The sequence below is a fragment of the Oryzias latipes genome, chromosome 11, assembly GCF_053564925.1.
Source record: "Oryzias latipes strain Hd-rR chromosome 11, Olatipes_Hd-rR_3.1".
Lineage (NCBI taxonomy): Eukaryota > Metazoa > Chordata > Actinopteri > Beloniformes > Adrianichthyidae > Oryzias > Oryzias latipes.
Genome location: NC_136247.1, coordinates 24,130,321 through 24,156,479, shown reverse-complemented (window position 1 = coordinate 24,156,479; position 26,159 = coordinate 24,130,321). Strand labels below are relative to the sequence as shown.

Genomic DNA, 26,159 nt, shown 5'->3' with positions numbered 1-26,159 from the left:
CATTTCTGAATCTATGAAATCATTGGAAAATAGAATATTATGTTTTTAGCCTTCAAGATCTTACTGTAAAAAAAGTTTGCTGATTCTCTGAGTCACTTACAATCCTCTTAACACTTAACATACCTCATACATCAAATTGACCCAGAAACATCATCTCTGTTCCTCACAAATGAACATAACAGGAGGGTTAACAATGTATTTATTTCAATTTATTTCTAATATAAGTCGCTGCGGAGTATAAGTCGCACCCCTTGCCAAACTATGAAAAAAAGTGCGACTTATAGTCCGGAAAATACGGTACATATTTTTCCATAAAGGTGGACTGTACGTGGAGAAATTATGTTTGAATATTATTTAAAATAAAAATAAAAACTTGTGATAATCTGATCATTTCACAGGCAGTTTAAACATCATAAACTAAAATCAACTCCTCCTGTTTTTGGAAAAACAGTAAAGCAGATAGAATAAAATAAATCCAACCAACTGTAAAATAATCAGGATAGATGCTCAGGTACAATTGTTTTTATTTATAAGGAAACTCAAGACAACACAGGACCTCCACTATCCTAAAAAGATTTGTACCATCTGCTGCAAAAAAACAGCTAAACTACCTTTTATTTGTATCAAGACTTTTTAATGTTTATGGCAGGGATGTGTGAAAGTCCTATATGATCCAAAATATTCATAAATATCCACCTTATCTTCTTTCCACCTTATCAATCTTTCCACTCCCTACAGCTATCAGGCTCTTTAATGAACCTGCCTGACATGAACTGATATTATTTTGTGAACTGTCTTTTTACTGTTTGTTGTGTGTGGTTGTGTGTTTTGATACCGGACACCTGAATTTCTCCTTTGGGAGATTAATAAAGTTTATATCTATCTATCTATCTATCTATCTATCTATCTATCTATCTATCTATCTATCTATCTATCTATCTATCTATCTATCTATCTATTTTTTATGACTATTTATTGATGGAAATGCTCACTAAAATAAGCCTGATAATTGAACAAAAGTAATTTTAAATTCAACCTTTTAGTGGCAAAGTGTTGTGTAATCCAAACTTTGTCAAAATGAAAACAAACAAACAAATCCCGGTTTAAAATTCCCTTTTATTGATCAAACAGCATTCTAGAAACACTGTAGAAATTGTTAAAATATCAGTTTTAGTCTTAAAAAAGTTTCTTATAACATTTTCTATGACAAACACATAGAAGCAGGACATGATTGTAAAATTATAAATTATATTACTTGTACAAGAACCAAAGGATAATAATTCCTCTCTTAAGGTTCCCTTTTATGTGTGCAATCCATACTTAGGTTCACTTACTTTATCACACTTTTTCCTCTTACCTTTCCCCCCCCTTTTTTTTTAACCAAAACATCCAACAGGTGAAAGCATGCATCCCTAAAGACATGGAGGTTGCCAAAACACCTGAGATTTCTACATGTAATGGGAGGTAGTGACACATGCAACAGGGTCTCGTTTTCCACTCCTCCGCCCCGTGATCCCTCACTTTTAGCACTGTCACGGGAGGCGGCGAGCGGCTGGTAGCACTTTGGTCATGGCTATGCAACACTTAGGGGAAAAACACGTAAGGCTTCACCTACGAAAGCAAACGAGGAGCATGGCCTCAAAGCACTGCATGGTTCTGATAACATGATATGGGAAATGGAGGCATTGCACGTGCATCCATGTAGAAAAACACAGCAGTACAAATCTATAAAGGACTGCAGCATTAGCAGAGCAGAGCGGGGCAGTAAGTCTGGACATACAGCCATAAATCCCAGGCACAGTCATGATACGTGGAGATTCTTGAGGTAAATGTGAGACACACACACACAATTAAGTATTCCCCTTAACAAGAACGTTTCATTCTAATTAAGCATTAAGCAAAGTAAATGAATGTTTTTGAGTCACGCGGGGCTGGGCGAGACGGCCTAGGCATGAAATGTTGGACTCTTTCACACCGAATTCTGATATTTTACCTCCCTTTGATTTAAAAACAAAAACATAATGGCAGAACAAATCTTATGTTAACATTTCCGTGGGGAGTTGACCTGAATTCAAGGTGCGACCACTGACGCATAGCACCCACCCATAGCAGACGACTCACTTCCAATTCCAATGGAATGAGTCGCCAACACGTCGCTAAACAGCTGTGATCGTTTCTATGGCAACCCCTGTCACCAACCAGGTGACAGATGCCTCATTTTATTGAGGCATCTGATTGGCCAGTTTGTACCTTGAATAACTTAAACTACATGAAAATATGAAGAAGAGAAAGAATGGTTATTCTGACCGATAGAATGAGGAGCCACTTCCTGTTTGGAACGCCGGGGGGGGGGGGGCAGTTCTCATATACAGTCCAGAAGTGCACCTCTTCTTAATCGGTATAAATGAATAAAATAAATGCATAGTCTAGCTCTGGTGTCATCTGATAATCTCATTTTTAGACTAAACACAATAATGTGTGGTGTGTTTACAGACACACACAATGTAGTGCGTTTACAGACACACAAGCAGAGCTGCATCTCTGCAGGCGGTGCCCTTTTCAAAACCAAAGACCACAGATTTTTTTTCACGTTCTTGCTCTGTAGTTCCGATAAATAAAGTTTTCAATCTGCTTTAGCGAGAAGTAAAGGTTGTAACATTTATCCCTTAAAAACACTGTCTGTGAATGATTACAGTTTCACTGCAAGGAGCTTTAAAACTTAAAGAAAAGTCCACTTTTGACACATTTGTAATGAAAAAAAAAAATCTATCTGAGAAGTTTGCCAAAAAAGACAAAGTTAAGAGTTTTTTTTTTTTTTTTTTACAATCCATCCTTTTCTTTTTTCCTTCTGCCTTGATGCCGCTTCAGGCACCATTTCTCCCTCTATCCTTTTTCATCGCCTCTCCGCATCACCATCATCCAAACTCCCCTGCACAGGATCCACTCATTTCCAGTTCCAGTCTTCCTCTGTTGTTTCACGTTTACACCGCAAATTTCACCAGTCCATCCAAGCAAAACAAGAAATAAAAGCTTGCAGGCAAGATTAAAGGACAAGAACATGCCTTCATTTAGGAGGATTTTGCAGCATTTTACCAAGCCTTAACCACGAATATCACAAACAAATGTTGGTCAGATTTTTGCTGATGATCAGCAAATTTGTTTCGGGGCCAAATTTATAACATGTACAAAAGAGCACAACCATGACTCATTTTTCATCTCGTGGGAGATGCTACAATCTATTTGGGGCAAATTTGTTCCACAAATTTGTAAATTCAATAAAAGGAAAGTAAATAAGTTTTCAGTACTTTTAGTCCTGAAACAAGAAATACTCTGATTTATCTTCTCACTTTTAGTAGCAGAACACTTTTTAATCATTTCTTATATTGTAGTTTTTGGCTTTTTTGTCTCAATTTATTGCTTAAAATAAGCAATTTTGCCTACTTCCAAAATGTAACATATTTTCATTTATTCTTAAATCAAGACATCATATAAAACTTCCTCCCTGCACTGGCGGAGTTTTTTGCGGTGTACCCCAAGGCTCCATCCTTGGGCTTCTCCTCTTCATCCATTTTTTTCCTATTTGTCAACATCTCCTGCAACTCCAACATCCACTTTTTTTACTCATTATTCCTGTATCGCTTCAAACTTCTCAAACTAAAGAGTCAAGTTCTCTTCCTAAAGAGGAAGTTTTCTGTCAGCTTAATCTCTTCTTCAGTCTCTCCATCAGCTTATGAGTCTGGGATATAAATATCCTCTCCATCTTTTTCACGCCACATTCTGCTTCCATTCCACAGCCTGGTCATTGTGCATCTTCTTCTTCCCTAGAAATCTCCACCATAAACTCCACTTAGTCAAAAACTCGTTACCCCCCCCTCGCCTTTTTAAAGATCTGCCCCGGCTGGCTTTCTTCCTCACATAATCGTTCCGTTTACGGCCATTCACCACACTTTTCCTCAACATTCGTCTGGAGCTACCTCAATGCATCATGGGAGACAGAGTTTTTTTTAAAACATCGACTCCCTTCGTGTCCTTTCCATCACATCTCAAAAAATCTCAAAACTTTTAGTAGACAAGTATTTTCTATTCAATGGATGCCATTAAGCACTTAAGCAATATCTGTTTGTTTTTAAAGATGCTAAGACTTTTATAATCCCAAATGACAAAATAAAAAGTTCAGGAGGAAGTCTGAGCAGATTTTCCTTTACAGACTTTTAGCCTTTCCTTAAATGTTAAAACATTGACTGAGAAGCAGGAAAATCTGGTTTCTTTTTGGAAATATACTGGAAAGATTTGATGATTGATTTTTAAACTGGGAATAACTTAAAAAAGTCAGCATTTGACACTTTTGTTAAAAGAGCGCTCACTTTGAGAAGGCAAAAACATCTTCAGAATGAAGCTCATCTTAAAAAGCGACGGTTATTTAGCGATAAAATAGTGACACCAGAGAGAATCGTTTTTTAACTCCGCTCATGAGTCGAGCTGCTGCTGTATAAAGGTGCTGCTAGGTTGTTGTTTTTCCTGTAACTTCAGATAAAAAAGGGGTTTATCTGATGATTGTTGCATTGATTTTGCTCCACATACTTTAGAGAAATACAAAAACAATCCTAAAAACATGTAACGTGCAAAACAAAATAAAGAATCTATAAAATCTGGAATCCACTGAGACCAATAAAACCACGACAGGAAGTTAGTGGATTCGGTGGTTGGATTCCTATCTGCTGTAAGGCCTGAGCTTAGCGAGCTGAGACGGTTTTAAACCAGCCACTTCTCCATGCAGGCGTGGAACACCGTCTCGTTGGAGTGCCACTGGATGTGCTGGACTCCGGGAAAAGTGCAGGTGATCAGATCTTCCCGAGCCGCCAGCGTCTTCAGCCCGAAAGCGTCGCTCAGGTAAAACTGAGGAAAAAGCTTTTCGTTAGCGGCCTGCGTGTGCTTTGAATAGTTGGAAGTGTTTTTTTCATGGACGGGAACTCACGTCTTGTTTCTGCATCTCAACGACGGTCTCGTTGTCGTCATAAAACCCAAACTGACTGTGGAGAAAGGAGCACAGAGAGAGCAGTGAACAGTCAGAGCATCACATGAAAGTCACGCCGTTCTAAAGGAGGTTCTTTAAGGAGTTCCTCTGTTCTCCTTAAGGTCATCTCTCTGAATCTTGTGTCTAGATCTTATTTCCAAACTGCCATAAAACATTAGAAACCAATCCCATTTGCTCCACTCCTTTTAGTTTTGAGGGATTTGTCACCATCCTCACAGAGACTTATTCTCTGTTGTTCGATGGTCTCTGCGTTTATTCAAACACGACTTTTTGACGATAAAAACCGACGTCACTACAGTTTAGAACAGTTTGGAAAGGAGTTGCTTCTTGTTTTTCATCAGCAATAATTATGGTAAAAGTGGAGCCACTTTGTATAAGAATCAGTTAGTGGAAAGTTATACCATTCGTGCACAAAAAACCCCAAATCTTGAGTATTTTTTATTTATTTAAGAGGATGAGTTGTTCTCAGCAGCACAGCAGTGAAATATTTCACCAAGCCAGAAGGAATTATGCTAAATCAAGCAAAGAGAAGGAAATAAAAGAAAATCAATAGTTAGAATATTTCTAGATTTCAGATTTGACATGTACTGAGGAGAATTTCATGAGTAGAATTTTTTGACTTTTTCCTGCTACAAAAAAAAAAAAGTAAAATAAATGGATTTTGAGGCCCTAAAGGGACTCACACAGGTCTAATAGGACATCTACAAAATGCAGTTTGGTGGGTCGGAGTGACGAGAGGCTGAACTCACCTCGACTGCCAGGGCGTGATGACGCCGTCATCCGGTCCTCCAATCAGCACCAGCTTTTGGATTTTCAGGAAGTTCTTCCTCCATTCTGCAGAAGCAGGTTTGAAGTCACTAATAAAATATTTTCTCTCTTGGTGTTTATTTTGCTAAATACTAAAATAGTAAAAGGTTTGTGCCATTTTTTAAGGTAATTTAGATACAATAGTCTTGTCATTTAAGTCAACACAATCTTCTATCTGCTTGAAGTTGATATCCGTTAGTTTACCCTGAAGGGACGTCACTGACCTGTTGCATTGGGATGTGGCTTCTCCGTGTTGAGCAAAGCTAAATAACTGCTAACGTTCACATACAGGTCTTTGTGGTGGGGGTCTGCAGGCGGAAAACAACAACATCCTCTATGAGGAAACCTCCAGAAGCATCAAACGTTTCCCCAAAACACCTACAGATGTGTTTCACGACTCACCTTTCCAGTAGTTGCAGATGGAAAACCTCTGACCAATCCCAAGGTAGCAAAAATGGTAGATTTCTGATTTTACACATTCTGGGAAGACATCCTTAAAGTAGTCGGTGTCTGAAGGATGATAGAAACAGGCAACTTAAAGGCTGAGAGGAAAACAAATCTACTGTCAGCATCCCAGCATTCCTCTCCATACATACCTGACGCTGCGGAATTGGACCTACCTCCATACTGGCCGGCCTGAGGCGAGGACAGAGAGATGAAGGTGTGGACGTTGTGTTCAGGGAGGGTGGAGAGGATCCCTCTGCAAACCAACCCGCCTGTAATAACACAGAAACACAAACGTGGTTAAAATGCCGCAACGATCATCTTCTGATCCATTTCCGAAGCGTTCCCAGTGCTCTTTGACTGAGGATTGTGCCGTTTTTAGCCGTTTTCTCGGATGTAGTTTCTGCAGAGCGGCAGGAGTTCATTAGAAATACATCTAAGGTCAGAGCAGGGAGTTTGCGTCATTTTCTACCTCACAAATACAACCTTTTTCAAAACAGCATTATTTCGTCTGCTCCTGAGTCAAAACAACTAAAAAAATACTTTGATGTTTGATTTTAAGCCTAATATCCTTCATATTTATCCAGAGAAATGGCACAAGAAAATGTTAAAAACATACAAAAGAACATTTTCATCTGAGTTTTAGCTACTTAGTCCTCCAGTGTCATGTGATTTTGTTTTTAACCAAAAAGGAAGTTTTTGATGATCAAAAAGTTTAAGAAATGTACTTGGATGAGGTAAATATTGATTAATCAACAAAGAAGAAAATGTAATATATTTAAAATACACAAAATCTGAAAGGATTCAGATGTAAAAAAGGATCAAAGAGGCTCCTGCTCTTTACCATCACAGAGATTCATTCGGATTTCATCTGCTTCATTTGACTTTTCCCAGATCGAAACAAATCATGGAATCAACAGAAAAATATGAGCTTTTTTCGTTTAACTGCTTACAGACAAAACTGAAAAATAAAAGTTTCCAACTTGACCGCGAAATTAAATGTCTACTTATATAGCGCTTTCTATCCTCTTTCAAAGGCCCAAAGCGCTTTACAGTCACACACCCATTCACCCAGTCACACACACATTCACACACTGGTGGCGGCTCCGCTGCTGAACACTGGCGCCAACCTTCCACCAGAGGAAAGGTGGGCTTCAGTGTCTTGTCCAAGGACACTTCGACACATGGGCGTGCAAGGCGGGAATCGAACCTGTTACTCTTATGGGTTGACCGCCCTACCGCTGCACCACAGCCGCCCACAATGAAAATGAAACCCAAACATGGTAAACACCCAAATAAATAAAAAATCAAAACATTTGAAACTATTTCAATGCTGTAAAAAGAGTCACTTATACAGTTGTAGAGCTGCCAGACAGCAAATGGAAAAGCTGCCGAATTACCTTAAAGACCCACTCTGATGAAAATGGTGTTTTTAACATGTTCTTATAGGTTTTTATAGGATGATGATGGACATATTTAAAGAAAATGAAGCTTAAAATGACAGTTCCAAGTGCTTCTTTATTTAAATTGTTATGAATCAGGAGCAGAGGAAAAAGTGCAATATGAAAAAGATCGTATTTGTGACGTAGGAAATACACCGGGTGGGGGAAAAAGCTCCATTCATTGTGATACATCCACCTGCAGACAAATAGATCCATGGAGGTCTTTGTTTTCCTCGTCTGAGCTAGAATCTGGATCTAAACTGTACGGCTGGATAGCTCTGATATAGCTCAACGTTTTTGTTGCACCGCTGATGTTAGGTTGGGGGCGTGAGAAGCTGTAAGCTAGTGGGGGAACGAGTGAACAAAAAGATGATGGGAAATGGGGTAAGAGTTGCTCCGTGCCCACAGTCCCGCCCACAACTCAGAGGTGAATTTCTGATTAATTGCTGCCGCTCTGCAGAAACTAAGTCCTAGAAAACGACAGGAGTTTAGATTTGGGCTAGAAGCTGCATAATTACAACAAGAACGCTTTAAAAATGGACCAAAAGATGATCAGAGTGGGACTTTAAGTAAAAACTACATTCACGTGAGCATGATCACACTTGCAGGAATGAACTCCGTCACCTTGAGAGTAGCAGATAAAGTGGACGCCGTCTGCTGCATTTTGCATTATTGGGTAAATGACCGCCTTGAATCCCTCCACCTGAGTCCAGAGTGGTTTCAAGCTTTCATAGCCGTCAAACAGATCGATGATGGTCACGTTTGTCCCTGGATGAGACTGTGAAGACACAGAATACTGTAATTATGCTTATGAACACCAAAAATATGACAATGGTTACTTAAAGAAAAAAAAAAATCCAGAAAATTGTTATTTTTGAAGCAGAGCCATACATGTAATTAGAATAAACCTTTGTGTTTTTGAAGAACTACGACAGAGTATTAGGGCCACCAAAAAAAAAAAAAGTTAAATTATGAGATTTTAAGTCATAAATTTAGGAGATAAAAACTCGTAAATTTACGACTTTTTATCTCATAAATTTACGACTTAAAATCTCATGAATTTAAGAGAAAAAAGTCGTAGATTAAGGAGAAAACACCAAAGTTGTCCGTTTATCGGAACCTAGCTTGAAGATGAAGTATGTGTAGCCTTTTGTGAAGCTTCATTTCCGGATTAATAGGTTTAAAACAAAGAGATTCTGAGCCTTTTGGCAATTCAAAATCAGATTATTTTCCGTGTAGCAGTCTTTCCGGGGTTCAGTGTCAGTAAAGCGGAGTTCCATATGTAAAATAAGGAGCTCAGAGACACGTTTGGGTGTAGACAATCGCTGCAGCCTTTATTCTCCTTTTCATTCACATAACCTGAAGTTCATCTGTCTGATTACGTCATGAACCTGTCATCCGAACACCAATGCGGAAGTAAACAGTGTTACAGACGCCCCTCTGCAGATGAAACGTCCCGTTTCAGCATAAAACAATAAAGAGGAATGAAAATAGTCTTTCATATTAGCTTTAGAACGTTGAAAATGCCAAAAAAGTGCTCCTCCTTAGACGTAGAGATCTCGTCTTTAATGGAGGAAGAAAGGATTCAAGTGGACAGCTGCAGGACGGCTTCATCGGGCTGCAGAGATCCTGCAAACCAACCATCAATAAATAAAACTTTAATGAATCGTAAATCATACAAATGAGCTTCCAGACATTTGGAACGTTATCAATAAACATTCAGCTCACCTGTTCAACAAAGTTTAGTCGGTCTTCTCTGCGGCTGCATGGCGTTCACCTGCTGCTATGCATGTTCACTTCCACTGTAATCTCCTAAAATTACGAGTTTTTTTCATAAATTTACAAGTTTTTATCTCCTAAATTTACGAGATAAAATCTCGTAATTTTACTTTTTTTTTTTTTGGTGGCCCTAATTTTTTCTTTTTTTTTTGGTGGCCCTAATACTCCGTCGTAAATAACTAAGGAGAGGGAACCTTTTTTATTGTTTCAGTTAAATAAAAAATCACGTGAATTCCAGTTAGGCCCAAACTGTTTCATAAACTAACATTTAAACAATTTTTAAAAATAATTTCCATCAAAAAGGCGGCACCAGCTGGAAGAGTCCATTTTCAAATCTAAACTAACCCACAAATAGTTTGAATTTGAAACATTATAAAGAATATTATGGAACAAATAAAAATAAGTAAAATAATGATTAAAACAAGTATTTAAAATCAAACCGAAATGTGCATGGATATGAATGCATTTATTGCATTATGTTGTAACAAAGGAAAAACAGTAATGATGACATTATTGCTCCATTATTATCATAACATGTTTTCTCGTCATAAACGTTTATTTACATCCTTTGCTGCGCCTTAACCCGTCAACCCCCCTGCTCTGTGGTCCTTACCTCGCTGATGAATCGCTGCAAGTTGAGTAAATTTTTGGGGCTGTCGAACAAACCGTGGACTATAATCACCGGCTTGTATGCGGACCCCCCAGCCCAGAAACACGCACACAGGAGGGGCATGAAGAGCCCTGCCAGGACGCCGCTGCTCCGCTTCCATCTTCCTCCCCGAGGAGGAATGTTTCTGTCTTTCATCTTTCCTCGCGATTAAACAAACAAGCCGTTTGTTAAATAAAAATAAAGACACGTGAACTAAAATAAGATTTTAGTCATTTTGGTTTTTAATCCTGGGCTGTTTCCAGCGGAGTTGAGTAACCTCCTGTCCGATAAAGGAAACTGTTTACCACCTGCTGACTTTGACCTGCATACGCGAAGACGATTGACTTTATGCATTTGTTTGTTCCGGTTTCAAATAAACGTTGAAACAGCCGCTGGATACGTAACTTCCGGTTTCCGCTCGTCCAATCAACGCGACGTTTCGAGATGACGCCCAGTTTCCCTGCAGCGCGTGCATCGGAAAGCATGTGCAGGATGTTTAAAGTCGCAGATTTGCAGAACTGTGTTTTAATCTTGTATTGTATTGTTATAAATGTTATATTTTTAATGCATTCTGCAAAGGTGAAATAAAATAAAACTGAAAAACCGAGATAACAGATTTCTTCTGGGTTTTTAAAGTTAATTTGACCATTATTAAAAAATATATATATTTGTTCACTTTTGGTAGCAGCATTTAGCATCAGCCAAGAAATAAAGAGATAAAAAATAAAGATGTATACATAAAAATAAAAAAAATAAAAATTACAATTAAAAAACTGAAAGAAAATCGTTGACTTTAACTCCGTGGGTTCTCCAGGGTTAAACATTTACACCAGGCTATACATTTGAAAAGCATAGATAATTTTTAAAACATAGATATTTATAAATGTATATCTTGGGGTGAGATTACATAAATTCACTATCCCTACCACCTCTCAAAGAAATTATTAAATTCTTTTTCACAAAGTTCACTTTGAAATCGATTCAATGTTTATTGTATTTATCAGTGCAATAATGTATTTTTATGATGACGAGTAAATGGGATGAACTCATTTACACGTGTATAGAAATTTATCTACGCTTTGATTTTTTTAACTTTTACATTTTTTCTAATGAAGAACAATTAATCATCCAAAGTTTGATATAACCCCAAACAGATATATATACACATCTCTATGGTTTGTCTTTGTAAGTTTAGTTTTGGTGTCTTGAAATAAACCTTTTTTAATTTCAAATCCAATTTTTTTGTACCATTTTGAACACACATCCTAAGACCATTCAGTACCAAACAGTGTGTTATTTGAGTAACACCAAGACTAATAATTCTGTGGATGTTTGCAAGAAATGCCACTGAATTTCCAGAAATATAAATTAAAAAAAAATCATAAACTTATATTTCGAAAATTAGATTAGCTGAGATACTAAATCTACTCTTCATAGATCTGTCTTGGACCAATAGGTATCCTGGAATGTAGCTTCGGGCTCTCAAAATGAGTGCTAATAACTCTTTAATTGACAATCACATAGGTTTACATGGGTTATTAGTAGTTTATAATGGTGAGGATGTTCCCCTTACACGGTGTGATTTGGGCCCAAATATCTGGCCTCTTATTCAAACACATTTATATTTTATGTAACAAACAGCTATGGCAGTTGTTTCCACACCTACGCAACCCCGTCAGGTCTTGTTAAATTTACCTGTGAACCAAAGATTGCACAAATTAAATGGAATTTTTCGCTTGTTGCTGCTGTTTTTCTCTGGAATATGTCTCAATCAAACAGGTGTGTGGGAAACTGTTTACTGTAATTCCAAGGAAAATGACTGTTTTTGCAGAAGTCAACATTCAACCCTCTTCATTGGTGCAATTTAAAAACATTTTCTCAGCATAAAACAGGGCCCACAACATCAAAGAATTGATTTTTTTTTTTTTTTTGTAATTAAGAAGTTCTGATGAAATCAACAACAAAAGGTTTACAATAACATTTTTGTAAGAGATATAGCTCATATCAATTCTGATCCGTTGGGTGATTTGGTAAGTTTTTGATCACAACAGTTAGTTTAAGATGCATAAATATTGATGAATGTTCTGGGGGAAAAAAAAGACTTTTTTAGCCACGGACTCAAATTTGATTTTTAACATGGTGTAACTGTCTTATAAATAAATGTTAAATAGCCATTTAAAAAACGAATAAGAATTGATAAGTTATTCGCACTATAAAGTGTTAAAAAAGATGAGCTTTTTCCCGCCAAAAAGTTTCATGGAAGCGGCTATTTTGAAATTAGTAGAAAAAGCCCTCCTACTGCCCCTAGTGGAATGATAAGGAACTACAGGGTAGAAAACATGGACTGTGTTTTATAAGAGGGGTTTTTAAGGACATTTTAGATCATGCTGAGGTAAGGGGCCCCGGAAATATATTTATTACATACGATATGAATTGTTATAGAAGGTTAAGAACGTCTCCTGAGACTTTTTTTGTCCTCCACCAGTCCCCCTTTCCTCAGGAAAACAAAGAATCTTTTCTTCAAGTGATCAGACTTTATTATCCAGTCCTGCGGGTTGAAAGGACTACAAGGTCATACATCTGGACATCCAAAACAACATCTCCATCATGAGGTGGTTGGATAAAAGCAGTGAATACAAGACTTTTTCCCCACCATTCTCATTCGCAATCGTCGTCTTTGGTCCTTTCAGTCACTTGTTTTAATCTACAAAAAGCCAAATCCAAAACAGGAGAGGTAAAAATCATTTGTTCTTGCGGGACGGACACACATGGCGGGTTTTGTCCTGACCACTGAGAGGAGTACAGTTTGTTTTCTGCTTTGGCTGGTTCTGAGTAAAGCTGGAGTGTCAGGTTGCCTTCAGCCGCTTGGCGTTTTCAGACGCTTTACTGGGAAAAAACGCGGCAGCTTCCATCGCAGAACCTGATCACGCAGAACGACTGAGACTTGTTGCTTCATGAGAACCTTAAAATAGCATCAAAATCACTTCAAAGCCACCAGATCAGCCTTTTTCAGAATCAAAACAATATAAAACGGTTCCCATAACAGCACCGAGGTTGTACCAAAAAGGGTTTTAGAATCAGCCTTTTCCTGTTAAATGCTGAATGGCGGCGCCTCTACACAGTCGGCTCCAGCAGCTCCTGCAAGTCACACAAAGTCTCCTTCACGGTGCGAGATAACGTCTCTGCGTTGGTGTCCTCGCAGCAGTTGAAGGCGGTGATGGAGAAGTGGACGTGGTCCGCCTGGGGGTTGTAACAAACGGCGTAACCGTCGGGAACCAAGGGCCCGAAACACATCACGCTGTCGGTGTTTGCAGGAACCTGAGAAGACAGGAGCAGACATTACTGCGACTGTACAGAGAACGTTTTTGGGGCTTCAAAAAAAAGCCATCACTGACCATTTACCCAACACGTTTGACATCTGGTGTTTAATCAAACTTTTTATTGGGGCCCCATCAGAAAGTCGACATTAAAAAGCAGCTTTGCACCGTTATGCAACACTTTAATGTTAAGTGTTGCATAACGGTGCAAAGCTGCTTTTCTCTGCCTCATTCTGCGCTGGAGTTACTTTATATGTGCAAACGGTTGAAGAGTTAAGCTACATTCACACCAGGTATGGTGTTTTCTTTTTATTTTGTTTTTTTCCTTAAATTCTGTTTTTTCTCATTCATTTTAAGCTGATCCTAATATGACCCCAAATTCTTAAACATTTGACACATTCCCGGTGCAAATGTAGCGTTTTGGTGGTTGGGTTGTAAAACACACACACACGAAAGCAATACGTAACAAAACCGACATCTGACTGTCCGATTTCCACATGCAGAAGTTGCTTAAAAAGAGGAAATTCCCAGAATTCAATAGACGTGTCGCCCGAAGAGCATTTCAACGAGGAAAGAGGAAGAGATTTTATGGGAACCAATTCTTCTCTTCCTACTAAAGTACTGTTAATAATCCGGGGTGGAAACGCACCTGCCCCGTCCTCAGCTTCCAGTGCGTCGCCAGGCCGTAAGCCGTGTCCATGAAGACTTTGGGGATGCTGAGACCCTCCTCGATGGCCTGCAGTTTGAGCCCCAGCAGGTGGTTGTCAATCCCGTGTCCATTAAGAGTCTGAGCAGCATCAGAGGAAACAATGTTTGAAATGATCATGTTTGCTGTGCAGCAGCATCTCCAATGAAAAGGCTGTTTTTAAGACGCTCTTGCAGCAGTTTTCGCATGTCGTTTGAAAAAATTAAACAAGTTTTCTTTATTCAAATGGTGTTTGGTATAGGGGGAAGTTCACCTGTTCCGTCAGGACCGTGTAGGCATCCACAGCTTCTCTGAACAGTTCTAGCTTGGCTTCACGCTGCAGCAAAATAAACAAAAACCGTGAATAAAAATGTCCAAAAAAAACAACAAAAGTACACATTTAAATCCGGCAGAGTTCCAGTTTTCTACCGAAACAGATCGGTCATCAAAAGCCAGAAGGAATTTTAGTGCTTGGTTAGTGGGTGAGCGGATGTACTCCGTCCGTCCTCCTCGAAACAACCTCTGGGAGGCGATGTCGCACGCCGGACAGACCTCATTGTGAACTCTGGGGGGGAAAAAAAACGTCAAAGACTTCAAAGATCCATTAGGAACAAGACAAAAGCAGGAATTCTGGTTATTTCTGTTCTTTAGGGAATCTCAGAGGGTAAAAGGGTCTTCCTGAAGGCAAGGTTGAATTTAACAAGCTTTGGGAGTCAAAGTAACTGCACCTGCAAATACAATGACCAAAAATATAAACGCAACACTTTGATTCATCCGTGAAGAGAACACCTCTCCAACGTGCCAGACGCCATCGCATGTGAGCATTTGCCCACTCAAGTCGGTTATGACGACGAACTGGAGTGAGATCGAGACCTCGATGAGGACGACGAGCATGCAGATGAGCTTCCCTGAGACGGTTTCTGACAGTTTGTGCAGAAATTCTGTGGTTATGCAAACGATTGTTTCAGCAGCTGTCCGAGTGGCTGGTCTCAGATGATCCTCCACATGCTGGATGTGGAGGTCTTGGGCTGGTGTGGTTACACGTGGTCTGCGGTTGTGTGGCCGGTTGGATGTGCTGCCAAATTCTCGGAAACGCCTTTGGAGATGGCTTATGGTGGAGAAATGGACATTCAATTCCCTAGCAACAGCTCTGATGGACATTCCTGCTATCAGCATGCTAATTGCACGCTGCCTCAAAACTTGCCACATCTGTGGCATTGTGCTACACAACTGAAGATTTCAGAGTGGCCTTTTCTTGTGGCCAGTCTTAAGGCCCGTACACACCGGGACGAATATTCGCCAGGCGTTATTCGCCACGTTTTTTGTGTTCACACCCAGGCGATTTTCGCTGACGATGAGTGGAGTGAACATGCAATTTCATTCCCTGACATTAGATGGCGCTTAATGTAAAACAGAAATACTCCTGTACACAAGGTGGCGCTGCGCAACTTTACGCTTCTTAAAGTCGCTTTTCACTTAGAAGAAGAGAGCAAGTATTTACACGCTTGTCAGAATCAAACAAAGAAAACATGAATATTTCAAGCACCAGTAGCTCCAACTGGTGCTTGGTTCGGGGATGTTTTAGAATGTCCGTCATTATTGCTTCGCGGCTGTGTAGACGCTACTTGGCGTCTATCTTCTTCGCTGGTATGTGTGCTCAGCAAGGCAGTTTTGTTTGAGCGCCCCCAAGTTGTGTTTTACTGTAACTTCAGAAGCTCCAGACACGTGAGCAAAAGCGCCGTTCTCATTGGTCGAGTAGATTTCGACGCGACGCGTCGAAAAAAAAAAACGAACCCGAGGCGTTTTTTTTTTTTTGACGCTTTAACGCCTGGCGTTTTTTCGCGTCGGTGTGCACACTCTCATTGGGGCCCTTTGTTTAGTCACGAGGCGTTAAACGTCGGCGAAAATCGCCGGCGAAATTCGTCCCGGTGTGAACAGGCCTTAAGGCACACCTGTGCAATAATCATGCTGTCTAATCAGCATATTGATATGGCACACCTGCGAGGTGGGATGCATTGTCTTGGCAAAGGAGAAGTGCTCACTATCACAGATTTAGACAGATTTGTGAACAATATTTCAGAGAACTGGTTATTTTGTGTATGTGGAAAATGTTTCACATCTTTGAGTTCATACCATAAAAAATGGGAGCAATAACAAAAGTGTTGCATTTTTGGTCAGTGTATATGTTCAACTGGCATCAAACCTTTAATTTCCAAACGTTTTCTGACCTGTAGTAGGCGAGCTGCAGGGCGACCTGGATGAAGGAGTTGGGACTCAGATTGTGCTTTTTGGGAAGTTCCTTTCCAAACTTCTTGAAGTTGAAGACATAGACATCGAGGTCATTGATCAATCTGAAAATAAACAAACAAATATTCAAGTTCAGGTTTACTTTCAAGCTTTAACACAGGTGTCAAAGTATTTATTCAAACCTTCAAATTAAATGTAAGGTTAGTGATTGTTTAAACACAGAGAATTTTCCATTTTTCTTTAAAAAAAATTCAATAAAATTGAATTATCAAAAAAAAGAACTATGTTATTACTGACTTTTTTGTGTTTTTAACCTTTTTTTTCTTTCCAAATAATTAGAACAGAAAAACAAACAAATCATGTTTATTATATTTTAATTATATCATATTTATGCAGAGTAGAAACATCTGTTTATAAAAATCTTGTAAATGGACGCCGTAAATATTTAAGTTGTAAAAAAAAATCTCTATAAAAGAAAAAAGCTCAAGTGAGCCAGAAACTGGTGGAATGACGGAGAACCTCTGTTTTACCCATCAGCCACCTCTCTCCTGGGACATTAGAAAGAAAAGGAAAGCTTCAGTTGAACCTGCAGGTCATCTTCTCCTGGCTCCGCCCTCCAACGTGAAAAAAAAAAAAACCCTGCCAAGAGTGAACTGAACGCTTACATGTCAAGGTTCTGCTTGGCCTGCTCGATGTCCCACTTGATCTCGCGGTCGATGTGAAAGTAGAGTTTTTTTGGCATCGGCAGAGGAACCAGCGGAGCTCTCTTTGGATCAGGATGCTCACTAAAGATTAAAGCAAACAAAAGTTTAGGAAGTTTGTTTACATATTAGAGCACCAACCTTCATGGCTGCAAAGGTCACGTGACCTACGGGTTTTATAAGAACTGGACTAACTGACTTTGACGTCATCCACAGAAAACTGTTGATTTTCTTCTCCAACCAAGTAAAATCAATTCCGTCGGCGGCGGTTATTGGTCCGTGTCGGTTTGAGGCGATGTTTCTATGGCAGCCACCAATCAGGAGTGAGCTTGTGGGTAGGCTACACCCCTACCACTTGAAAGAAGGCTACACCAAATCTAAAGTTTTGAACGTTAGATGTTGGGCCTGGCAGGCTCCGCCCACTTTTATTAAGGCACCTGATTGGTCAGAACTACGGAAGAATATCATGGAAACAATAGAGGATGATCAAGATGATGTCAAAAAATGTAGCAGATCAAGAATGTTTTCACTGACCAATAGAACGACTGACTTATAGCTGTTATTTGGGTTTCTTGGAGCCACTTCCTGTTTGGATCGCGAGGGGGGCGGAGTCACTCAGTCCAGTTCACATTTTCCGACCATTGTTTTTCATTATTTCAATACCATTTTTAAGCTATACAGATGTGGTCATCTTAGCTAGCAGATTCTTTACTAAAACTGATCTTTAAAAACAAAAAACAAAACAGACGAATAAAAAAAAAACAAGTCTGAAAGTCGCTGCCTGCACATGTTGTAAAAGGTTAACTCCCAGAAAAGTTGCCATGTATAAATTTACATGCAATATTAGTTGATTAACAGCCTCATACCAGGTTCTTTCATTTTTAAACATGCTTCAATCAGGAAGTCTTTTTATTGTTGATCAAATGTGTTTAACCCAATAGAACCAACGGGGTCAAATTTAATCCTTATTCCTTTTAATTTATTTTTATTCTTCCTTTTATTTTTTTATCTTTTGCCTCTGATGCTTCAAATTAACTCTACAAGAAAGAAATTGTTCTTAGCTTCTCTAAAATGAAAAAAAAAATGCTGAAAAGAAAGGTGATAAATGAGCTGGAAGGAAGTTAGTTAACAGTTAATTTTACAGTAAAGATGTCATTGTCTTGTTATTTTATGTGAGTTTTATGTACTGTAGAGCAGAAAAAACGGTTTTAAATGGATTTGTGTTTTAACCTTCAACTGTTTTATCGGACTGCAAACTGTTTTTGAAAACTTTTTAACCCATTCAGATCTGCTGCAGCCTCCTCACACAGTGGAAACTCGTTGGGCACATGCTTTTCACGTGTCTTTTTTATGCTTTTAGCACTGATTTACAAACAGCTTTTAGGGTTTTAACGGCTGTTTTTCTCTGGAATATCGTCGCCTCTCAGGTGTAGCAACACTTTTCAACGGAAAACAGCCGAGCCTAAAAAACAGGGAGGGGTTCTACTTTCTTCTTTAACCGGTTACGACTCAAAAAACAAGTGTGAGGATGTGTGCCAGGATTCAAACGGCGCCCTCCGCCTCACCAGTACTCCAGGATGTGATGCAGCAGGGAGGTCACGGGCATGCCCTCAGCCGTGGCCTGCTCATACAGGAGGCCCCAGGAGCCGTCCTCGCCGACCACAAACTGCTCAGGCAGACGAGGGTTAGCAAATCTGTCAGCTCATTGACCTTTTTAAAAAAAAAAAAAAATCAGGATCGATCTCACCTGCAGAGTTTTGTCAAACCAGCGGTTCCCACTGTTGGAATAAGTCCCGCCCCCGTGCAGAATCTGCGCTGCCTTGCGGCTGGCGTACCTGTCGTAAACAGGCGGTTTCCGTGTTAGAGGGTTTCGCAAAAGTTCAGGCACAGGAAGTGGCGTTATTCGTCAACACGCAGCACAATGGTATCAGCCGCTGCAGGGTTTGCTCAACCGGGGCACATACTTCTCATCTGATATCCTCATGACCGGAGAGTCCAGGCACACGGAGAAAAGTCCGGTCTCGATCATCTGCACCGACTCCTGGTTCAGTTTGTCTAACAAAGTAAAAGAAATGTTCCATGTTCTCTTCTCTCAAACGGCTTTTTCCGGTCACAGGTGTTTAAACAAACAAACTTCCGGAGGGGGTTTCTACAAATCTGCCCCTTGCCCAGATAGGGGAGGGGGAGTTTTGTGATGAACCTGGGCCTTTTACCTCTCAGCAGGCGGTTGTAGGCCTGTCCCCAGGTGTGGCGGTGCTCGCTGGTCAGGATGCCCATCGGCTCTTTATCCGTCTTCCAGGACTGAGACCGGATCCTCAGCAGCTGACCGTGGATCTGACTCTCCGTCAACCGCGAGCCGTCGCTGTTGTAAACCTCCAGCTGGAAGAACTTGATGGAAAAAAGTTTGGGCTTAGCATCAAACAACCTACATCTTCCATACGTCTAAGACCCCAGATCGGCACCCTGCTGGCTTTTAGGAAAGGCTGCATCATTTACCTGGATCAGGTGCATTTAGCCAATAAGGTTAGTTGGAAAACATGTAGGACACCGGCCCTCCAGACCTGGAGTTTGACACCTGGGATTTGGGCCAGTGATCCCCAACATCAGGGCTGTGGACCAGTACCGAAAAAAAACCCACACGACCTACATTTTGAGGACGTTTTATTTTGGAAAACTACTGGATTCTCTCCACCTCATCTGACTGATTCTTGATGCATGTCAAGCCCCTCTGTCACATTTTGAAAATTCATTGGCTATTCCTAAAATATCCCTACTTGAAGAGGAAACAGAAGAAGAGCCTTCCACTTCAAAATCAAAGAAAGCTGCATTTGACAAAAAAAAACAGGAGTCTTTACTCCAAGTATGGATTTTTTGTGACCGCTGTTCACACAGACCATAATAATAAATATTCAGCAACCGGCTGTCTAGTGTTACGAGGATGCTGCTGATAGAGTTGTTTAAACAGTTTTGATAATATTTTGAAAATAACACTTTTATTGAACATTTTTTAATTTATTTTTTACCTATTTGTCGCACCTTAAAAATCGGATGAGGCTGAAGTTGGGATCTGGTTTTTTTTTTTGCTTCCACTTTTGCAAATACGGTTTAAAATCTAGATCACATTTTGATGGTTCCTATTGGAAACAAAAAAAGGTTAAAAGCAGCTGCAGATATTTTACAGAGAAAGAAGATAAACTCCTCAAAAGTTAAACATGGAGGCTAAAATTTTCTTTTTTCTTTAAAAAAGGGCCCACTTCAGCCTCATGCAGGCCAGTCCATTAAAATATTGTTTGCCTTCAAACAAGTCTGAGATCTAAAATCAGATTGGATATCAAAGATTTAGGTCATTTTTGATGCCAATAAAGCTTAGGTAGTAGTACCTGAAAGGAACCACAAGAGGGCAGCAGGGTCCCCTAACTCTGCAGTATTTCTTTGATGCACATCAACACACCTGATTATAATGACAGTTATGAGGTTTGGAGAGGTTTGTGGTGATTCACCAACTTTATGGAAGACATGGAGGACCAGGATAGGAAACACTGCACATACATGTGAGGCCCCCATGAGGGGTGACACTGTAGATTCGCCAAGACAGTCAATCAGCTGTCAGCGGTGTAAATAAATGGCAGCAGACAGGCAGGATGAGTGTTTGTCATTTTGAAATCTGAGAACTTTGACAGCTTTCAGTGGGATATTGGGAATCTGGTGCTCTCACAGAGTTAATCTGAGAGGATTCCTGTGCTATCCTTCACAATAAAAGCTCAGAGGTCAGTGGAGGAAAGACATCTTGATGCTTCTGAGTGGAATTCTTCCACCTTCTCCTCCTCGCTGCATTATAAATCTTGTAATATGAGGCCAAAAGGTAAAAATCAAGGATTTGAAGTTTAGACTATATACATTACTCTGTTTCAGAAAATATCACATATTTTAATTCATTTTATCCCTTAAGATATGATCATTTCCGGGTCTGTTTGCATCTAAAGTGCCGACTGGATCAATAGTGAGCGTTTAAGTCAATTTTTCAACCCAACCTGAAGCCATAGGAGAAAACAGGGGTCCATTAAAAAAAAAAACGTCAAGAAACAGATGATTATATGACTGACGTCGGAGCAGGCTACCTGGTAGTTCCTGACCACGGTGATGTGCGTCGGCGATCTGCGGCTGCTGCCATAGTGGGCGACGTAGTCGTGTTTGGGGCCGGGGATCCTGCAGGAGGAGAAGAGGAGCGGGTAGAGCTCCATGCACATAGGCTTCCCTCGCATGTACTCCACTGGGAGCTGTGCCCTGACAGGAAAGAGGAGGAGGAGGAGGAGGAGGAGGAGGATTACGCGAGGAAAAGAGGAAGGTTGACCCATCGTTGATCTCTCTGATCGTTTGTTTGCTTGAATAGAAGAAGAAGCAGCTTTATTACAAACTAAAGGTCCATTTACCACAATAAATACAAAACAAATAAAAGACTTAAGGATAAAAAAAAACATTCATAGATGTATAAATGACATAAAAGTATAAAAACAGTAAAATAAGCAAGTATCATAAACTTTAAAAAAAAGAACTACTGCTGACTAAAAAACTTCAAAGTTTAAAAAAGGCAACCCTACCAAAACCTCCAAATAGAGGACTGGTATCTAAAAGTGCTGTACCTTACATTGGTGAGATATAATAAATATCATTTGAATGATTTATGGGTCCTCACTGTTGGCTTTCACCTTCAAACTCTAGTGACTAAAGTGACGATAGTTATATAAAATTTTGCTGCTGGTTCTTCAGTCCTTACTCCGGTCGTCTTCTGATCCATTTTCAAAGCGTTTCCAGTGGTCTTTAAATCCTGATTATGCTTGGGGGCTTTTAGCCAAAATTTGTTTTGTTTTCTAGGAGGTCTGCCTTCATTTCCCATCATCCCTTTGTTTACACGATTTTCTGCTATCTTACAGCCCCTCACACCCCCAACCTAACAAAAAAGGTGAGCAATACTGAAGCTATCCAGTTTTGGTCCGGATTCCAGCTCAGACGAGGAAAACAAAGACGTACATGGATCTATTTGTCTGCAGGTGAATGATTAGAAGGGGGCGGAGCAGGGAGCTTGTGGCCCCGCCCAGCGTATTTTCTATGTCACAAATACATTCTTTTTCTAACAGCATTTTTTTCATTGTGCCCCTGATTTTCAACGAGATATAAAAACTACTTCCAAACTGTTGTCTCAGGCTGAGAGAGTCGGATCCATTCGATTATTTACAGTTGATTAAAGAACATTTGATATGTTTTACTGTTTAGTTTAGAAGAAAATAAGTGCAGACGTAAAGCAAACCAGCTGTCCGAGGCTATAAATGTAATTTAATTATTATTTAACAGACTTTATTTCATTTATTTTGTAATAAATCTTGCAGGTTTAATATAAGTAAATGTCTGTTTATTCATTTCTATTGATTTATTCAAACAGAAAATCCAAACAGTAAGAAAAACTTTTCATTGCTACTTTTGCAATGAAGTAATTTAATTACTTTTTGGTTAAATTATTGAGTAACTATACTGGTAATTAGTTTTTTAAAATAAGGTCTCCAACTACAGTTAACTGTTATTCTAGACGGATGTTTTCCTGCCAATGTAAACAAGCAGCATCAGGCCTTCCTCTCACAGTGACGCTCCTGTGTAAACGTATGGAACCCATTCATCAAGTCTTCCTACGTACGCGTTTCTGGGAGTCTGAATGCAAAACTCTTTTTGTTGTTTTTTATCTAACTTTATTCGTATTTGTGATCTTAAAATAGACAAAAACAAAACTGGAAAACCCAAAGAGAAAAAAACGGACAGGAAAAGGAAAAGTTCCTTCCTTTTGTTTAACGGAACACTTTAAATTTTAAGCAACGGAAAATTTGCAACTAAAATAAAATAAAAAGTCAGCCAAAAAAAAAAGGATTAAAGCAAAGTGCTGCTGATGTGGGACATTATTTCTTTCAGCTGAAAGGTGAGCAGCTGTCCTCGCCGAGTCATTCCTGAGCGCAGATAGAGTTACGCTCAGTGTTTACAGATTTAGAAGCAGAGCGAGTCAACTCCACGCCGCAGAAAGAAAAAACACACAAAGCCCCCACCGGCTGAAATAAACCCCCACGGCAGCAGAACCACTCGGAAATGATTGGCTCAGACTCACGTTTTCATTTTGGCCCTGAAGTCCAGAACGGCGGCGATGAGTTTGGACGCAAACCTGGAAGCAGAAGAATGTTAGGAAGCTAAATATCGCTCATAATAGCAGGTTGACTGTAACCTTCATCAAAACAATGGCGTGTTGCAGAGCGTGAGGCTCTCTGAGAGCGAGGACTCACACCAGCTGGCTCCTCCAGTCATTGTAATCCCTCCGCGGCAGAGAGATGGCCGGGTTGGAGTGAACGGGCAGAGGCTGCCGGCTCTCCAGGTACGCCCACTGCACCCACCAGTCCGTGATCTGCAGGAAAACGCACCCAAAAAAAAAAAGAGACACAAATCAACAACGTCACAGGATCCCCAGACAAACAAAAAAATCTAATCTTAAACCTTTCTTTATTTAGAGTTAAAACAACAAAAATACGCCACGTACGGCAGGTAAACACAATAAAACACACGCAAACAGTTTTTATTTACTAGGAGTTTTGAATAGGAATCAAGGGATTTGTGGTGAAAATAAAGGCAGATTATTGTAATCCTTTTCACTGAAGGAACACTAAAGCGGAATGTCATCTGCATATAAAAAGATAGGAAATGTGACTGAATTAGCAAGCAAGATGAATCTTATAGAAAAGGAATTAAATGGGGCCCAGAACAGGACTTTGGGGAACACCACAAGACAGGGTTTTTTTTGTTTCTGAAAATAAAGTCAACTTTATAGGTTTTTCTACTGAAGTAGAAGACAAACTGACCCAGACAAACCATAATCATTATCAATATCAAGATTTCAATATCAAAAAACACATTTAGGGAAGCTAAAAGCATGCAGAAAGCCTGGGTTAATTATGAAATTACGATTTATTGAATCCTAAATGTAATGCTTTATTTTTAAAAATTGATGCATTTTTTCTCCTCAAAATTGAATGACTTTATTCTCATATATTTGTATTTATTAGCATAAATTAATTTGTGCTTTTTTTTCCCTTTCAGAATAAAGTTGGAATTTCGTGAATAAGAAGTTGCACAAAAGCTAAATGTAACAGTTTATTTTGAAAGAAACCGTGCCCTTTTCCTCATAAAAAAATCACCACTTTTTTCTCTTGGTGACTGGCAAAAGTTACACTGCTTTAGTTTTTGGAAAATGTACAACTTTATTTTTAAAATTGCAGGATTTTCCCAGCGTAAAATGAAGACATTTAAAATCATGAATTTATGATTTTCATTCGGGTAAAATTTGGACTTTTCTGAAATAATTTAAAAATCTTATTCTCATGCAATTTCTTGAAAATGTTCACATAGATTTATGACTATTCTGGTAGAAATGTGACTTATTCTTTTCATTTTATATTGATAAATTTATCAACCGTTTTGGTGGTGCTAACACTTAAATCAGATGGACATCACGCTGCTGAAGAATTATGCTGAATCTGCATTTGTGTGTTTGAAAATGTGCAACTTCACTTTAAAAAAACCTGACCTTTTCACAGCTTTTTAAATCATAAATTTACCATTTATTTTTGTTGTAGGAACTATTAATGTTTAATACTGATTTTTTTTAAATAGTTTATTTTATTTTGGAGGATAGGACACAGTTACATAGTTGGGCCAAGTTTTTATACTAATGTTTCCCATAATTAAGAAAAAAAACAATTATTTGAAGAATAAAAACCAATGTAATGACAATTGCCTTTGATTCTGCACATATTCAAGAGGATTTCTTTTCTTCTTTTTGGTGGAGCTGCCATGTTTTTCCTTTACCAACGTCATGAGCTCCTCCATCCGTTTATCAGTCACCTCCTTCTGTCTCTACTGACAGGAGGGGGAACACCCACCCAGTTCTTGGTGAGTCTGGCTCTCCTCTCCAGCCCCTCCTGCAAGTGTGGCCCCAGCCCCCCCGGCCTGCTGAACTCCTGCACCATCCTGCGGGTGTGACTGAGCTCCTCCGGGGGCAACAGGGGCTCCAGCGCCTTCAGGTATCCCTGTAGAGTCTGGGCCAGCGGAGGCACAGGCTGCGGGGGCACGGAGGAGAAGAAACACGGCTCCTGCCTGAGGGAAACCTGCGAGGGGAGTCAGCAGAGCGGGGTGTGACCGCCGCGCGCCTTCTTCTGCAAGTCTGAGCGCACTTGGTTGGTACACAACAAAAGTGCGCCGCGTGCGTCCGAACGCGGGTCAGCGCGCGCGAACAAAAGACTCACCCGGAGCAACCACGCTCTGCATGTCCTCGCGGGGATGCTCCCCAGAATCATGTTTTCGCCACGCGCGACGCTGAAAGCAGCTTCGCCTTACTTTAAAGCCCACAGAAGTTTGGAAATCTGCGCTGCCTCACTCAGACCTCCAACGTGAGGCCCTGACCTCCTCCTGCTTCTCCTCGGTGGCCGGAGGCGCGGATCCTCATCGCCCGCGGAGCTGCGCTTGAAAGGAAAGTGGACTTTTTGAGAGGAAGGAGACACGAATACACGATCCAGAACCCGCCTCGGACTTCTGTTCGTCTGGGAACGAGCATGCAAAGGCTCACGTACGGAGCAGAAGCTGCACACGTGCTGACGTAGAACGTTTCCGTAAACAGCGACGTGACCGCCGAGCTGAGGCTGCAGTACCCCATCCGTCCAGGCGGGGGCGCATCAACGTTTACCAGTTTTTTTTAAACCTTTATTGAAAGTTTAGAAAAATACAGTACAAACAAACAAGGACGGAGTATTAGGGCCTCCACAACAATAATGAAAACATATATAGCAGGAAAACAGTCGTAAAACAGGAAAACGTCACATCATTTATAAAATTGTAATTTTACAAGGAATAAGTAAAGCTTTTTTTAAATTAAGTAGTACGTTAATCTAATATTTTTATGAGAATACATTTGTAAAATAATATACGAAATACAAAATGTATAAACGTAAAAAAAAATTGACAAAAGGGTC

General features: G+C 39.9%; 2 protein-coding genes across 3 annotated transcripts; both read right to left on the bottom strand.

Moving 5' to 3' along the window:
- Window positions 1–1,096: 1,096 nt before the first annotated feature.
- Window positions 1,097–10,546, bottom strand: ppt2b (palmitoyl-protein thioesterase 2b). Its single transcript, XM_004073777.5, has 8 exons — window positions 10,121–10,546; window positions 8,353–8,506; window positions 6,463–6,558; window positions 6,245–6,352; window positions 6,067–6,150; window positions 5,785–5,869; window positions 4,976–5,030; window positions 1,097–4,896 (listed from the first exon to the last, which is right to left on the bottom strand). The coding sequence occupies exons 1-8, from the start codon at window positions 10,310–10,312 to the stop codon at window positions 4,753–4,755; spliced, it is 918 nt and encodes a 305-aa protein (XP_004073825.1). The 5' UTR covers window positions 10,313–10,546; the 3' UTR covers window positions 1,097–4,752.
- Window positions 10,547–12,670: 2,124 nt separating this feature from the next.
- Window positions 12,671–25,845, bottom strand: cratb (carnitine O-acetyltransferase b). 2 transcript variants are annotated; one of them, XM_004073778.4, is made up of 15 exons: window positions 25,437–25,845; window positions 25,074–25,298; window positions 23,424–23,542; window positions 23,252–23,305; window positions 21,225–21,390; window positions 19,320–19,494; window positions 19,071–19,161; window positions 18,854–18,941; window positions 18,672–18,772; window positions 17,071–17,190; window positions 16,387–16,509; window positions 14,588–14,723; window positions 14,433–14,495; window positions 14,123–14,260; window positions 12,671–13,474 (listed from the first exon to the last, which is right to left on the bottom strand). In XM_004073778.4, exons 1-15 carry the CDS (start codon window positions 25,485–25,487, stop codon window positions 13,271–13,273), a joined length of 1,854 nt encoding a protein of 617 aa, XP_004073826.1. In that variant the 5' UTR covers window positions 25,488–25,845; the 3' UTR covers window positions 12,671–13,270. The 2 variants fall into 2 exon arrangements, with proteins under 2 accessions (XP_004073826.1, XP_011479036.1); XM_011480734.3 differs by having other exon boundaries at window positions 21,225–21,312.
- Between the last annotated feature and the right edge of the window lie 314 nt (window positions 25,846–26,159).

Excerpts from the sequence above, each read along its gene's own strand:
- cratb (XM_004073778.4), bottom strand. The coding sequence starts at position 25,487 with ATGATTCTGGGGAGCATCCCCGCGAGGACATGCAGAGCGTGGTTGCTC. Across the intron at positions 17,191-18,671 it reads CATCACATCCTGGAGTACTG|TGAGCATCCTGATCCAAAGA; the intron begins GTGAGGCGGAGG and ends TTTAATCTTTAG. Across the intron at positions 14,496-14,587 it reads TTGATGACCGATCTGTTTCG|CGTGAAGCCAAGCTAGAACT; the intron begins GTAGAAAACTGG and ends ATTTTGCTGCAG.
- ppt2b (XM_004073777.5), bottom strand. The coding sequence starts at position 10,312 with ATGAAAGACAGAAACATTCCTCCTCGGGGAGGAAGATGGAAGCGGAGC. Across the intron at positions 6,559-8,352 it reads CTTTATCTGCTACTCTCAAG|GCGGGTTGGTTTGCAGAGGG; the intron begins GTGACGGAGTTC and ends GTGTTATTACAG. Across the intron at positions 6,151-6,244 it reads CATCTGCAACTACTGGAAAG|ACCCCCACCACAAAGACCTG; the intron begins GTGAGTCGTGAA and ends TTCCGCCTGCAG.